Source organism: Molossus molossus, unplaced genomic scaffold, assembly GCF_014108415.1.
Source record: "Molossus molossus isolate mMolMol1 unplaced genomic scaffold, mMolMol1.p scaffold_m16_p_15, whole genome shotgun sequence".
NCBI lineage: Eukaryota > Metazoa > Chordata > Mammalia > Chiroptera > Molossidae > Molossus > Molossus molossus.
Genome location: NW_023425350.1, coordinates 29,180,648 through 29,193,898, shown reverse-complemented (window position 1 = coordinate 29,193,898; position 13,251 = coordinate 29,180,648). Strand labels below are relative to the sequence as shown.

The window sequence follows — 13,251 nt, the reverse complement described above, 5'->3', positions numbered from 1 at the left end:
AGCTTCAAATATGTTCCACTTAGGGCTAAAAAGATTGTTTATCCCCTCACACTCCAGACCACATATATCTGGAGAAAAGCTAAATCTCATCAGACCCCCTCTCTGTCTCTAATAGCTGATAAAACAGTAACCTGGAAATGTTTTTTTGCTGTGTGTATGTGTGTGTACACATGTGTACTATAATCTATCCTTCCATTTTAACAATTTGCAATAGAGAGGAGTTTGAAATTACGTTTAATCATGGCTTTATAATGAATGTTACTTAATTAAATATTACTTTTAAAATAGGCTTTCTCTCTTTTGCTGTAATTGCATTACTTTTTGTGGGGAGGTTTTGTTTTGCTCTTTAACCTGATTGTGTGCATTTGGAAAGTACCCTAGTACAGGGTATCCGAGAGCAGAAAATTCTGGCTCTTTTCCCACTTTCCATTCTTTCCTCTGTGTGGATGCCAGATTCCTTTGGGAAATCATCATTTGTAAAAGGTCAGGAGTAAAAGGAGGGGCATTCTTTAGTGTACAGTTACTACTAATTAGAAACTAAACATCTGTAACCATGTCAGAGTTATTTGTATTTGAAAAGAAACATTTATACACAAGAGCCCTTTCGGTAACATAAAACACACTATAACACAAAATGTGTGTATTGGAGGAGTGGGGGACAGAAGGGAAAACTTACTACAAATGATTGTGCTGAGTGAAGTCATTTGCTAATGAAATCTCAAAGCATTCTCAGAGTATTTTCTCTGTCAAATGAAGTTTTCTTACTCACTCACCCTGGCCTCCCATGGGCCAAAGTAAACATTTTACTGCATTTGCCAATTACAGATTATACATTAAATCATTTTAAAATGAGAAAATGGATGAGTTGGCAGAACCTAGTCAAAGACCATTGGGAAATCTCTAGCTGCCTATAGTAACCTTAGCCCCTCAGTGTCTTCCCATAATGTAAGGTGAGCTCTTCCGCATCCTGAAAGTGTGGGTTCATTGAACTATCTCATAGACATACACTTCTGGGGGCAGAGGAGACACAATGTTAACTGATACATCTTTCTCCCCTTTCCTTACCTCTTCCTCCTACCCTACACCCCATGATGAAATTCTGCTTGGATCATTCCATTTGTATAGGAATTGTAACTGTCTTTTTATTGTCCTATTAAGATAAAAGTCAGTGATAGGTGTTAGAAACATTTCAGTCACAGGACTTTGTTCCTCTATGTGCTAAGCCTCCATGGCCACATGGGCTTAATGGCTCAGATTTTACCAGTAATTTTTTCTTGGAATACTGATTAATTTTGAGAAAAAGAAACAAAACAAAAGCCCATCTCTTTGTCCTGAAGAGTTTGCTATCTTCTGCCATACTTGCCTTGGCATCCAAGACATTTTTTGACTCTAAACTGAGCCACTTTTAATTGGATTAAACATAGTGAGGTCCTGAGCATTCTAGCTAGTCAAGAACTTATTTAAGCTAGGGCTTATCATATTGGGCTTTCCTCTCAAATAATACTGTATCTGTGAAGGCTCTCAAGTGCATAGTTTCAGCAAAATGGTTGTGAACTCTCAGGTTCTGAGTGTTTACAAAGTCAAGAGGCCCTTAGATGATGACCTGCCTTTCCAGTCACCTTAGTAGAATCTCAAAATACTACTTGTCCATGACTTTACTTACTTAGGAACTGGTGGCTTCTATTCAAGCTCTTTGGGTGTGAGTTAGCCCAAAGACAATGATTTGGTGACTTGAGGGTCCATCTTTTGTTCTCTTGACAAGTACAGATGATGTAAGCTGGCATTTGGCCCCCCCTAGTCCGATGTGACCCACTTCTCAGCCTTAGGTTCCACTGTTAGTCAAGAGCCTCTACTTCAACCAGACACATCTCCTATACCTTGATCATCTACCCTTGTTTTTTACCACTGTACCTGGTTGAAACAACTACATTGTTTTTTGGGCATGCTTAAATTATGCTAGCTTTCCTGAATTCCATCTTTCTCAGAACCACACCCACAATTTTTTCCTCTTGTAGCCATAATGTCAAGATTACTTACGTATCATTCTTCCAGTACTGTCTTGTGCTTTTTTGGTCATCTTTTCAAACGTACTTCTCATCTTGCCAACCAGAGTATAGACTCCTCAAAGACAATAGTGACTGTCTTATTGCTCATGGCACTTATGATGCCTTTGTTCACTTGTTGAGGAGTCAGCTATGTTCGCCTATTGTCTTATTCCCAAAGCCTATCTGTATTTATCCCTGTGATAGAATCATAGATGTTAATGATGTTTATAAGAAAAGCAAAGTCACCCTAGCAGGTTTGGCTCAGCGGTTGGAGCATTGGCCCGCCAACCAGAGAGGCCCAGGTTTGGTTTCTGCTAAGGGCACGTACCTCAGTTGCAGTTTGTTCCCAGCCCTGGTTGGGGTTGTGCGGGTGGCAACAGATCAGTGTATCTTTCTCACATTGATGTTTCTTTGATGTTTCTCTCTCTCTCTTCCTCCCTCTCTCCCTCTCGCTCTATCTGAAGATAAATGCAAAAAAAAAGTCCTCGGACAAGGATAAAAAAAAATGCAAAGTTGCCTGCGGAACTGACACATGTACACACACACACACACACACACACACACACAATCATTTGGAATAACAGAAGTATAAAAAGACATCATTTGGAACAAAAAGCAACTCCCCTTACCCTCTCAGCTTCACATCCCAGCCAGAGCTAGATAGATCAGCATATACAAAGGCATGGATGCGGACGTGAGTATTGAATGGTCTCGTGTGTTTATTTCTTTCCAGATGTGGTAACTCACCTGTATACCGCTCTCGTGAAATGGCAGCTCGTGCCTTGGTCCCATTTGTTAAGATAGATGAAATCCCTGCTACCATCCGAACTCTGTTGGCCAAACTCCCCAACTGCACTGACCAGTGTTTCCGGCAAAACCATATTCATGGGACCCTTCTCCAGGTATGTAAAGTTACTTTGTGTGACTAATATCAAACACCACAGGATGAGCTTTGGTTTCTCATGCAATGTTAGCAGGTGAAGATTTGTTGCACAAGATTTTAACTTTATCCACAGAACTTGTTTCTATTGCTGAAAGAACAGGTATTTTCTAGGTGTGTATAAATATATATACATATATTTTTTTTCCACTATAATCATGAAAACAGTGCCACACTATGATTCTGCCAGACCATCTCTTACATAAATCATGTTTTCTACAGCATGCTTTCCCATTCAGACTTACCTTTCTGAACCAGGTAAAATTGTCTGTTCTATCAAGTATACCTGTGACACATTCTAAGCCACTCCTTGTTCAGGGTGAAGTTGTGAGCATTCCTTGAAAGAGAATAGTCCAAGAAGTACAGGGAGAGTTATACACGTCAGGGAAAGTCTGTCCTGTGGCATAACACCGTAGTCCATGTAAATATTAAACCCTGCTTTCCTATTTTCTCTGTGCTACAAAGGAGACTTTTATTTTGAATAAATAGATTTTTTATTGAAACTTCTTTTTTTTTTATCCTCACCCGAGGACATTTTTCCATTTTTTGTACAGATAGAGTGGGAGGGAGAGAGAAGAAGAGAGAGAGGGGAAACATCGATGTGAAAGGGACACATCGAGTGGCTGCCACCTGCACGACCAACCAGGGCCGGGGACAAACTGCAACCGAGGTACGTGCCCTTAGCGGGAACCGAACCCGGGTCTCCCTGGACCGCAGGCGGACGCTCTAACCGCTGAGCCAAACCGGCCAGGGCTGAAACTTCTTTTTAAACCCTAACTATAAATTTGGGGACAGGCGATATTGGTGAGGAGATCTGATGTTCACGTGGTCTGCTGTGGTCACTCACTGTGGGGTGGGGCTGGGGGTGGGATTTAAATATTAGGTCATGTTTCTGATTTGTGAGCAGATTTGAGAGATGGCTTTGAGATTCCAGTGTACGTTATAAGCTTGAGATCTACACTGCTGACACGTGAGGGTAATAGCATGGGATTCTGGAGCCAGACTCTCTGGATGTATATCTCATATCTGTGTTTTTGTGTTTGAAATGAGGGTAATAGTAGTGTATCTCTCATAGAGATTTGGTGAAGACAAAATGAATTAATGCATATGAAGTACTTAGAATTCTTAAGATAGTACCTGGTACATAATAAGGTATTGAGATATAGATATTATTATTACCATAGTTTTAATGAACCTATACTATAATGAAAACTAATATTTTTAGCGACTGATTCCCTCTAGGTAAGAATGCAAGAAAGACCTATCTTCTTGCCTTCCTTCCTTAGTTGTTTAATAGATTCAACAAGTACTTACTGAATGCCTCTTACATACTACTGTGTCACAGTCAAAACAGGGATAAGTCAGTTCTTACATTAAAGGAGTCAAGAACAAGAGGAGACCAGGAAATGGGCAACCACAGTGTTGTGTGCTAGGGACTGGGGCGCACACAGCGGGGCACCTGACTGGTCCTGGGGCAGTTAGGAGGAGTTTCCCCAAGTGACATCTAAGTAGAGAGCAGAAGTTAGTCAAGTGAAGGGAGGAAAAGAGTCTCCCATGCAGCCCTGGCCGGTTTGGCTCAGCGGTTAGAGCGTCGGCCTGCAGTCCAGAGAGACCTGGGTTTGGTTCCTGCTAAGGGCACGTTGCAGTTTGTCCCCAGCCCTGGTTGGTCATGCGGGTGGCAGCCACTCGATGTGTCACTTTCATGGCGATGTTTCTCTCTCTTCCTCTTTCTCCCTCCTACTCTATCTGAACTGAAAAAGAGAAATGTCCTCGGGTGAGGATAAAAAAAAAGAGTCTCCCATGCAGACAGAATAATGTATAGAAAGGCTCAGGGTGGTTGAGGAGTCATCTGGAAACTGAAGGTTTGGATGGGACTGAAGTTCTAGGTTGGCAGATCTCAAACTGCTCTCAGGACCTCTTTACCCTCTTAAAAGTTATTGAGGATCCCAAAGAGCTTTTGTCTATCAATATTTAATTAGAAACTAAAACAGAAAATCTTAAAACACAAGATCTTACAAGCACACATTCCATTAGTCATTAGAATGATGTCATCATCACATAACCTGTGGCCTCTGGCAAACTCCACTGTACACTTGTGAGAGAATGAGAATAAGAGAGGAAAGTAATGTGTTAGTATCATTTTGAAAAATGTTTAATCTTGTAGATCTCCTGAAAAGAGTGCATGACCCCCGAGGTTCCCAACAAGGTCCTTTGGTCTGTGTTGTGTACATTGTAGATCTTTGGTGCTTTCTTCAGCATGAACTCTTCAGCACTCCTCTCTCTTGGTTTTCACTATATTCCTGTGTTGAAGAGAGGAGCCAGAGTTATTTATTCTCTTGGCTTTAAAGATGGGATCCTGAGGCCCATACAAGTTAGATCTCTTGATTCTATCGAACTGCTGCCTCTTTGAAGGGAAGGGGCTGGCAATGTCAGTAATGCAGAACAGGTTTTCAGAGATTCCTAGATTGTGCGGCTGAATTAGAAGGAAGGCTCAGATTGTTAGGGGGGATCAGCCATCAGATTTTTGTTATTTGAATATCCACACTTGGCTACACTTTGTCAGAAGTGGTGAGGTTGGAATTGCTTCTTTGGCTCTCTCACCAGTTATACAAATGGGCTTCCCAGTCGAGTTTCCCACACACACCACCAGTCTGCCCAGCAACAAAACATGGGCATTTGCTCTGTCTCTGGGCTGCCTTTGATATCCTCAACTTTGTTTTTGCTGCTTCATAAAATGTGAAACAGTATGGGAAGGTAAAAACTCTATGATTCTGGGTGGTTGTGGCTGTTGCTCTTGATCCTGAGTGTTGGAGAGATGAAGGGCTTGTTGGAAAAAACAATATGGGTGTTGGATGATGGGTATTGTGTTCATGTTTGTCATATACCTGTCTTTACCATGACTGGTTATACTCTGGTTGAAAAAGGAAGTCAAAGGTATGTGAAAACCTTATTGTATGAATAGTGCTATGTCACTCTATTGGTCTTCATGGGGAAGCATAAGGGGCTGAGATGGGGAGCCCCTTTCCTTTCCTTTCTACAGCCTACAGATTCCTTCTCCATAAAGCTACCTTTGAAATCAGGAAGGCCTGCACCTGGAAAAGAGATGCTAGGGATTAAAAGGAATGATACTCTCCATGGGACTTTCAGAGCCAGCTAAGTAAATATAAAATTGTTTTTTTCAAAAGCAGGAAATCATTTTGTAATCAGAAAACAAATTCTTTCACAGAACATTTTCTTGAATTATACATTTGACTTCTTTGAAAAATATTTACATAAATATATCAAACCTCAGAAGTATTTTTATAGTATACCTTAAAAACGAGAAATATGCTGATCTCCAAATGTCCTGGGACTACAGAAGAAAGACTCAAATTATAGGACGTGCAAAAAAAATAAAAACACGTTGGATTTATTTCTTAATCATTTTAGAAACCAGAGGTTCATAATTGCAGTGTTGAAATGGACTGGAAGTAACGCACATCAGAGAAGGTGAAATTGTGTAGCAGGTTCACAAGAGCCAGTGGTAAATGACATGAAGCCTCAATAAAGGTTAGATAAGAGCTGTGGACATTACCTCATTTGGGAACAGCACTGGCAAGGCTACCCTGTCTTCTAAATAGAATTAACTGTCTGTTTTTATTGCCAAAATTCTGCGTGTTGGGGACTTGAGATTATTACTAGGTGACTTATCAGTCATGAGAAATCACACTGGCGTCCAAAAACGTTCTTTCATATTGAAGAGTTTGGCTAGCAATCATGAGGAAAGATTTATTCTGATTCTTGGGTATTTAACTCACCTTTTGGTGTTTCATAAGGAAATATATACCATTTGAAGTAAAAGTATGAATTTTGAGTTTTTTCATTTCCTATTTTGGTTTTCTTTTTAGAACAAAAATATGTTTTTATTGACTTTTAGCGAGAGAGAGAGAGCAAGCAACATCAGTGTGAGAGAGAAACATGGATCAGCAACCTCCTGCACAGCCCCCTACTGGGGATCCAACCCACAACCCAGGCATGTGCCCTGATCATGAATCGAACCAGCAACCTCTGGGTGCATAGGACAATGCCAAACCAACTGAGCCACACTGGCTAGGGCTGGTTATTTTTCTGATGGTAAAAACATAAAAAGGTGATTCCTCCTCTTTGTTTAATTAATTTCTTTATATGGGTAAGGTACAATGGGTCGTTGAGGTAATTTAGCTACCATGAAAAGCAGAAAAAACACTTTTGCATTTTATCTGAATATTCTAGGTAAAGGTGTTCTTTTTTCTTCAGTTAAGTCAACTAATCACCAAAGGTCTACACATCCCTTGGCTGGTATTAAACGTTCTCAGTTTCTACCAGCAGAATCTGTTGAACACCTTTTAAATTCTTTTATTCCCCCAAATTTGGAGGCTTGATTTGTGTACTCGTAGAATTCTGAGTGAGGGAGATTCCACTTTCCTGACTGTGGAGCTGAGCAGGGCTGCACACCTGGGTTGACATGAAGTATTAGCCAGGGATGAATTCAGACAGCCTAGGCCCATGCATTTGCCATAAGAGAAGTAAACAGAACCTTTTGAGCACCTCCTGCGTACCATGTGAATTGCATATGTGATTGCGTTAACACTCTCAGCAACCCAACAAAGGTAGGTGCTATTACTGCCATACACAGTGCCTCCTCCAGCCCCCCCCCCCCCCGCCCCAATCCATAAGAAAACTGAGATCAGCCTGCGAGACTGACTTGTGTCAAGTCACAGTGTAGAGACAAAATATTAAACTGGAGCCTGTGCTCTTTTCCTCTTGAAAACATACGGTCTCTCTGACAGTAAATGTGAATACAATTTTTTTTTAATCCTCACCCAAGGACATTTCTCCATTTTTTGTTCAGATTGAATGGGAGGGAGGAAGGGGGGGGGGGGAAACATCGATGTGAAAGGGACACATCGAATGGCTGCCACCCACACGACCAACCAGGGCCGGGGACAAACTGCAACCCAGGTACGTGCCCTTAGCGGGAACCGAACCCAGGTCTCTCTGGACCGCAGGCCGATGGTCTAACTGCTGAGCCAAACAGGCAAGGGCTGAATACAACTTTTTATACCTAGGGAAACCAAACCAAGAATCCACACTCACTCTCTTTTTAATTCCTTGTCACTCAGTTGGTCTCCTTAAATCTAATTAGATAGGATGCTACAACTTTAGAAACCAAGTTCGTTTGTATGATGAGGGACAGAGGAAGTCAGTGAAACCTAGAGCAGCCACAACTGGTGAAAGTCTTTTAAAGCATTTATTGTACCTTCCCTCCTCTGTTCATCACTTCTCTTTGGTCTCCCATGTAATGCTCCTAACCTGGAAATATAGAATCCTCCCTTGGGACCTAGGTGTTAGTCAAGTTCACAGTTGCCGCACCTTCTGTCAACCTTGAAGGGTATGACAGGAATTGTAGATCCTAGGTGTGGGAGCTGATGCAGCCATGAAAAAGTAGTCAAGACTGAACTCAGTAGACACTGCAACATGTCGACCCTGTTCTCAGCAGGGTGAAAACATGCGTTTGCCTGGAACGCTCTCACCTGCCAGTGTGGGGAGTTGGGGGTAGAAACAGAGTGAACCAACTAAACTCTCAGGGACCAGGGAGCATATGAGTGACAGAAATTAAGATGAGGCAAAATCTAAAACTATACACAGAGCATCAAGCACGCAAGAAAACAAATGGAAGTCACTGTGCCTTAGTCTGCAACACCCTGGTACACTCTGTGTTAGAGCTAGAGTTAGGGTCTGTATGGGTCTGGGAACAGGGGTGCTGGGCTGGGAGGGACAGCATGAGGACAAAAACAGAGGCAGATATTGGCGTTGCCTTTGTGGAAAAGGAGAAAACTAGGAAAGAAAGGCCAATTCGGTCAGCTAATCGTGCAGGGGTGGGGAACCTTTTTTCTGCCAAGGGCCATTTGGATATTTATAACATACAAAATTATCAACTTAAAAATTAGCCTGCTATATTTGGTCAGGCGTGTGATGTTAGCTGGTCTTGATTTTGCAGGCCTTAAGCAGCCCATGGGCTGGACATTCCCCACCCCTAGAAAGGAACCAGGGGTAAGACCAGCCATCCTTCTCTTTGCTACAGTGTATATTCTATTGGCGTTTTCTAAATAAGGAAAAGAATGGTTTTAGAAAAAAAAATTTTTTTTACCAATATTGATGCACCAAAATATATGATTAAGTATAATTTGAAAGAATGACCAATTTGTCCGGCCAGTGTGGCTCACTGATTGAGCGTTGACCCATGCACCAAGAGGTCACCGGTTTGATTTCCAGTCAGGGCACATGCCCAGGTTGTGGGTCCAATCCCCAGGGGAGGGGGGGGGCATGAAGGAGGCGGCCAATTGATGTTCTCTCTCTCTCTCCCTTCCTCTCCCTCTAAAATCAATAAAGAAAAAATATTCTTTAAAAAAAGATCAATTTTATCTTTTAAAAATATAACCATTTAAGACAGTACCTTGTGCTTAAAGAATTTCAATATCTTTTTCATATTTCTGAGAAGTACAGAATTGTAAAACAAAGTAGAATGCTCAAGCTGTCTGGAAATGGAACATTGCGTGACAGATTCCATTTGGTGACTTTGGTTGGCCCATGTCCATTGTTGTTCATTTTATACACAGAAAATATAATTTCAGAACAGAAAATCAAAATCAAAAGCCTGGAATTATGCTGATGCTGGAAGTTATAAATAGTGTGCTTTTCTTCTGAGGTAAGTCATAGAGAAAATGCTCGTTCTTGTGAGTAGTGTCTGGGTTCACTCTTTCCTTCTGAGGACTTGTGTCTGTGTGGAGAGAGAGAAATCTGAGTTGTTAGGAGGGTGCCAGCCCAAAGCTGGCTGAAGCAGAGCGTCTTCACTGCGCAGCTGTCGACGTGCCGAGTCTCTCGATGCCTTCAGCTCTCAGGGCTCAGGCTGCAGGCTCCAGCCGTCACCTGCAGCTGGGAGTAGCAGCAGAGAAAGATGATTTTATTTGGTGCTTTGACATGAAAAGAATTGGGAAGCACTGGGTTCTTAAACAAAGCCTAAACCCCGTTAAACCTCATTTTTTGGCAATTTCTTTCTTTCTGGATATAAGCCCGGAAAAGTCATTTTTAATTAAAATGCTACATTTGAAGATGAATTAATCCCTTCCTTATAAACATCGAAAGGCTTTTATGGGTGTGTGTTACTTAGGGAGCTCTCGCTGGGTCTGGAAGACAGCTTTTAGCTGCGAGGTCCAGAGCATGGCCTGCCGTGTACTGTCACTAGCCAGTGTCCTGCTGCTGCTCTGTAATTCTCTGCACTCACAGCATCAGCCAGGGGTATGCAGAATTTAGAGGTCTGTTCGTTGATGTAGCCCCAGGCTTTTGTTATTGTTCAGAATTAAAGTAGAGGAAGTAATGGTGGAAAAAAGTGTGTATATATGTACACACACATGTACACATACATACATATACATATACCAGTTATTGAGTGTGTGTGCGTGTTTGTATTACCTGCGGAGGCTCTTCTGGGATTATTCCCATTATACTGATGAGAAAACAGAATAAGAGGGGTTCAGATCTGACTAACATATGCAAGGAGAAATGGTCAGAATTGGAGCTGGGATTCAAAGCTTTCAAGTTTGTGCAGTTAACCACTATATTAGACTACTTCTCTGGACGAGGGAGAGAAAATTCTTAGGCCAGAGTGACTCTCTGGGGCCTTCGAAGTGTGGGGTAAAAAAAAGACCATGAAAGTCGACATGGTCTTTTTTGTGTTCATTTGGCAGCTATTGATTGAGCACCAGCATGCCAGGTACTCTCAAAGATCACCACTGTCACAGAGCCCACAGCCTAGAGGCAGGGGGACAGGCAGTAGTAAGTGAGATTATAATAACATTTATTCTGATTTCTTATAATAAGCATAGTAAATAAGTAAACTATATTGATTAGAAGGTAAGAATGAATACAGCAGGATAAAGGGGATCAGGAATTCGTAAGAGAGGGGGCAGGTGGCAGTATCAAATAAGGTGTCAGAATAGTAATTGTTGAAAAGCAAATCCCCCCAAAAGACAAGGGAAGGCTGTTTTTTAAACAAAGATTTAACATCTTTTCTCCTGAAATTGAGTTGGTTACGTGTCTGTATGTTGGTACTGCCTTTAACCATGGAGAGGTGCCAACAGAGTCGGCAGTAGTGGCTAAACCAGGCCAGGAAGGATGCCACTACTTTGGAAACTTGTATGCCCTCTATGTCCCCATGTGAGATGCGGAGGTTACTGCGGACCATGTGAAGTTCTTTTCCTACAAGAGCCCAGTGAGTCAAGTCAGCCTGCTGTGGTTCCCGTGAGCTTCAGACGGTCTTCATCACATCACCTCCTCTGCGTTCCACAACGATCTTTTCCTTTAGTGTCTGAGCCTGGGCCTTAGCCATGTGGAGTAAATGTGAGAATGTTCATGTATTCTTTTACTTAGCAAATGGTTACTAATAGTTACTTTTCAGTAACTAATAGTTACTTACTCAGTAGTGACTGAATGCCTACTCCTGTGTCAGGTACCATGGAGCATACCAAGAAGAGTTGACATGTAACACGTTCTCTGCCCTCAAGAGGCTTATGAGCTGCCGTGGAAAACAAGCTTTCCACACCACAAACAATTACACGGAAATACCTGGCTGTGCTGCGTGCCAGGCAAGTAGCCGAGAACACGCATCTGAGAGGAGAGCTAGAGAAGGCTATGTGGGGACATCGGGTCTTGGGATAAACCTATAAACTAGTTTTCTGCTGTTGAGACAAAGGGCTTGGTGTGAACCGAGGCACGGAGGGGGCATGCGGAAGGGGGTTGCAGGGAACAGTGAGTACACCAGTCTGCTGGGTCCAGGAATGTGTCAGGGACAGATGCAATATATGATAGGCAGGGTGTACACGGGTCAGCATATGAGACCACAAATGTGAGGCCAAGCCATTTGGACTATGCAGACCTGTGGCCTTCAAAATGCAGTATGCAAGACAGTAATGTGTGTGGGAGAAAATGTTATTTCTTTCCTGTCATCCTCTTAACTATTATTTTGTATCTGATATATAATGTGCATACCATATTAATAGAGTGGTATATAATTTCTTAATAAGTATATAGAGGCTGGGAGCATGTTCTCAAATCATCCTTTGTAACAAGTAAGAGCTTAGACTGGAGCCAGCTTGTTTCCCTAGATCCTAGTTCTCCTACTTGCTAGCTGTGTTATTTTGGGCCAGTTGATTTCTGTTCCTCTGCTTCTTCCTTTGTAAATGGAAAGATAAAACTACCTCATAGGATGGTTGTGAGGATTAAATGAATGAATACACGGGTAGTGCCAGCAAGGTCTCAGGCATATAGTAAGTGCTCAGCAAATGTTAGTTGCTGTTATTACCACTTGTGCTGCAGCTGCCATCACCATCATCACCACCCCTCACAGAGGTTTATGATTCAAAATGTGAAGTCCACTGATGTAGATGGTGAATGAAACACTGAGTTAACGAAAGGTGAATCTTAGAAATATTGATGAACATTGAAATTATACTGTAAAAAATGTGAGGCTTCCTATTGATACATGAGTGTGTGCATAAAAGAAAAATAAGTAGATTTTCAGCAGTTTTGACTTTATGGGTTAGCATGCTCCACAAAAGATTCCTCGGCTCAGCCAGTGTTCCCTACCTTCCTGTAGATCATATTAAAGATTATAAGAGCCAAGATTAGTTCTGATTTTTAAGGGTTGAGTTCCTGCCTATCAGGTTGTTATTCTTTGCACCTGTTTTGTTTTGAATTACAGCCCCTCCCTCAGACCCCATCAGAAACCCGATGAATCAAGAAAGGAACACTGTCACACTGTCCCAGACAAAGGAGTCTTTTACCATTAGAAGGGCGGAATTTAAAGTTCATAAACTGAAAGGAAGATATAGGATCCTCCTAGATAGATTAATCTAGCACTTTTCCAAGTTCACTTTTCATCTTGGAAGACCTGCTTTCCATCCCCTCCTAGCCTTATTGTTTGATACTTTTTATGACTGGAGATAATTCTGAGTGTACTTTTAAAAACACAACAAAACAAAACCTCATGCTGTGGGTGCACTAGCAGGCCTCTGTTGTTTCCCAAAATTCTTAAAAAATATCTGATGGTATGTGGTCCCATTCTGTGATGTGCTTTGTTTGGTGGGTCTCCAGCCCATGAAAAGAGCACTATTTGTTGTTTGTTTTTTAATATGCCAAACTAATGGGAAACAAGTAATACTTCATTGTTTTTGTTGAGGAAGGCTTTGG

The 13,251-nt window shown here is 41.8% G+C and overlaps 1 protein-coding gene across 1 annotated transcript in view; it reads left to right on the top strand.

Moving 5' to 3' along the window:
• Positions 1-13,251, top strand: part of THADA (THADA armadillo repeat containing) — a 323,998-nt gene that overhangs the window by 174,515 nt on the left and 136,232 nt on the right. The window contains exon 29 of the mRNA XM_036262631.1: positions 2,779-2,947. Within this exon, the coding sequence (XP_036118524.1) occupies positions 2,779-2,947 (169 nt within the window). The remainder of the gene's footprint in view (positions 1-2,778; positions 2,948-13,251) is intronic.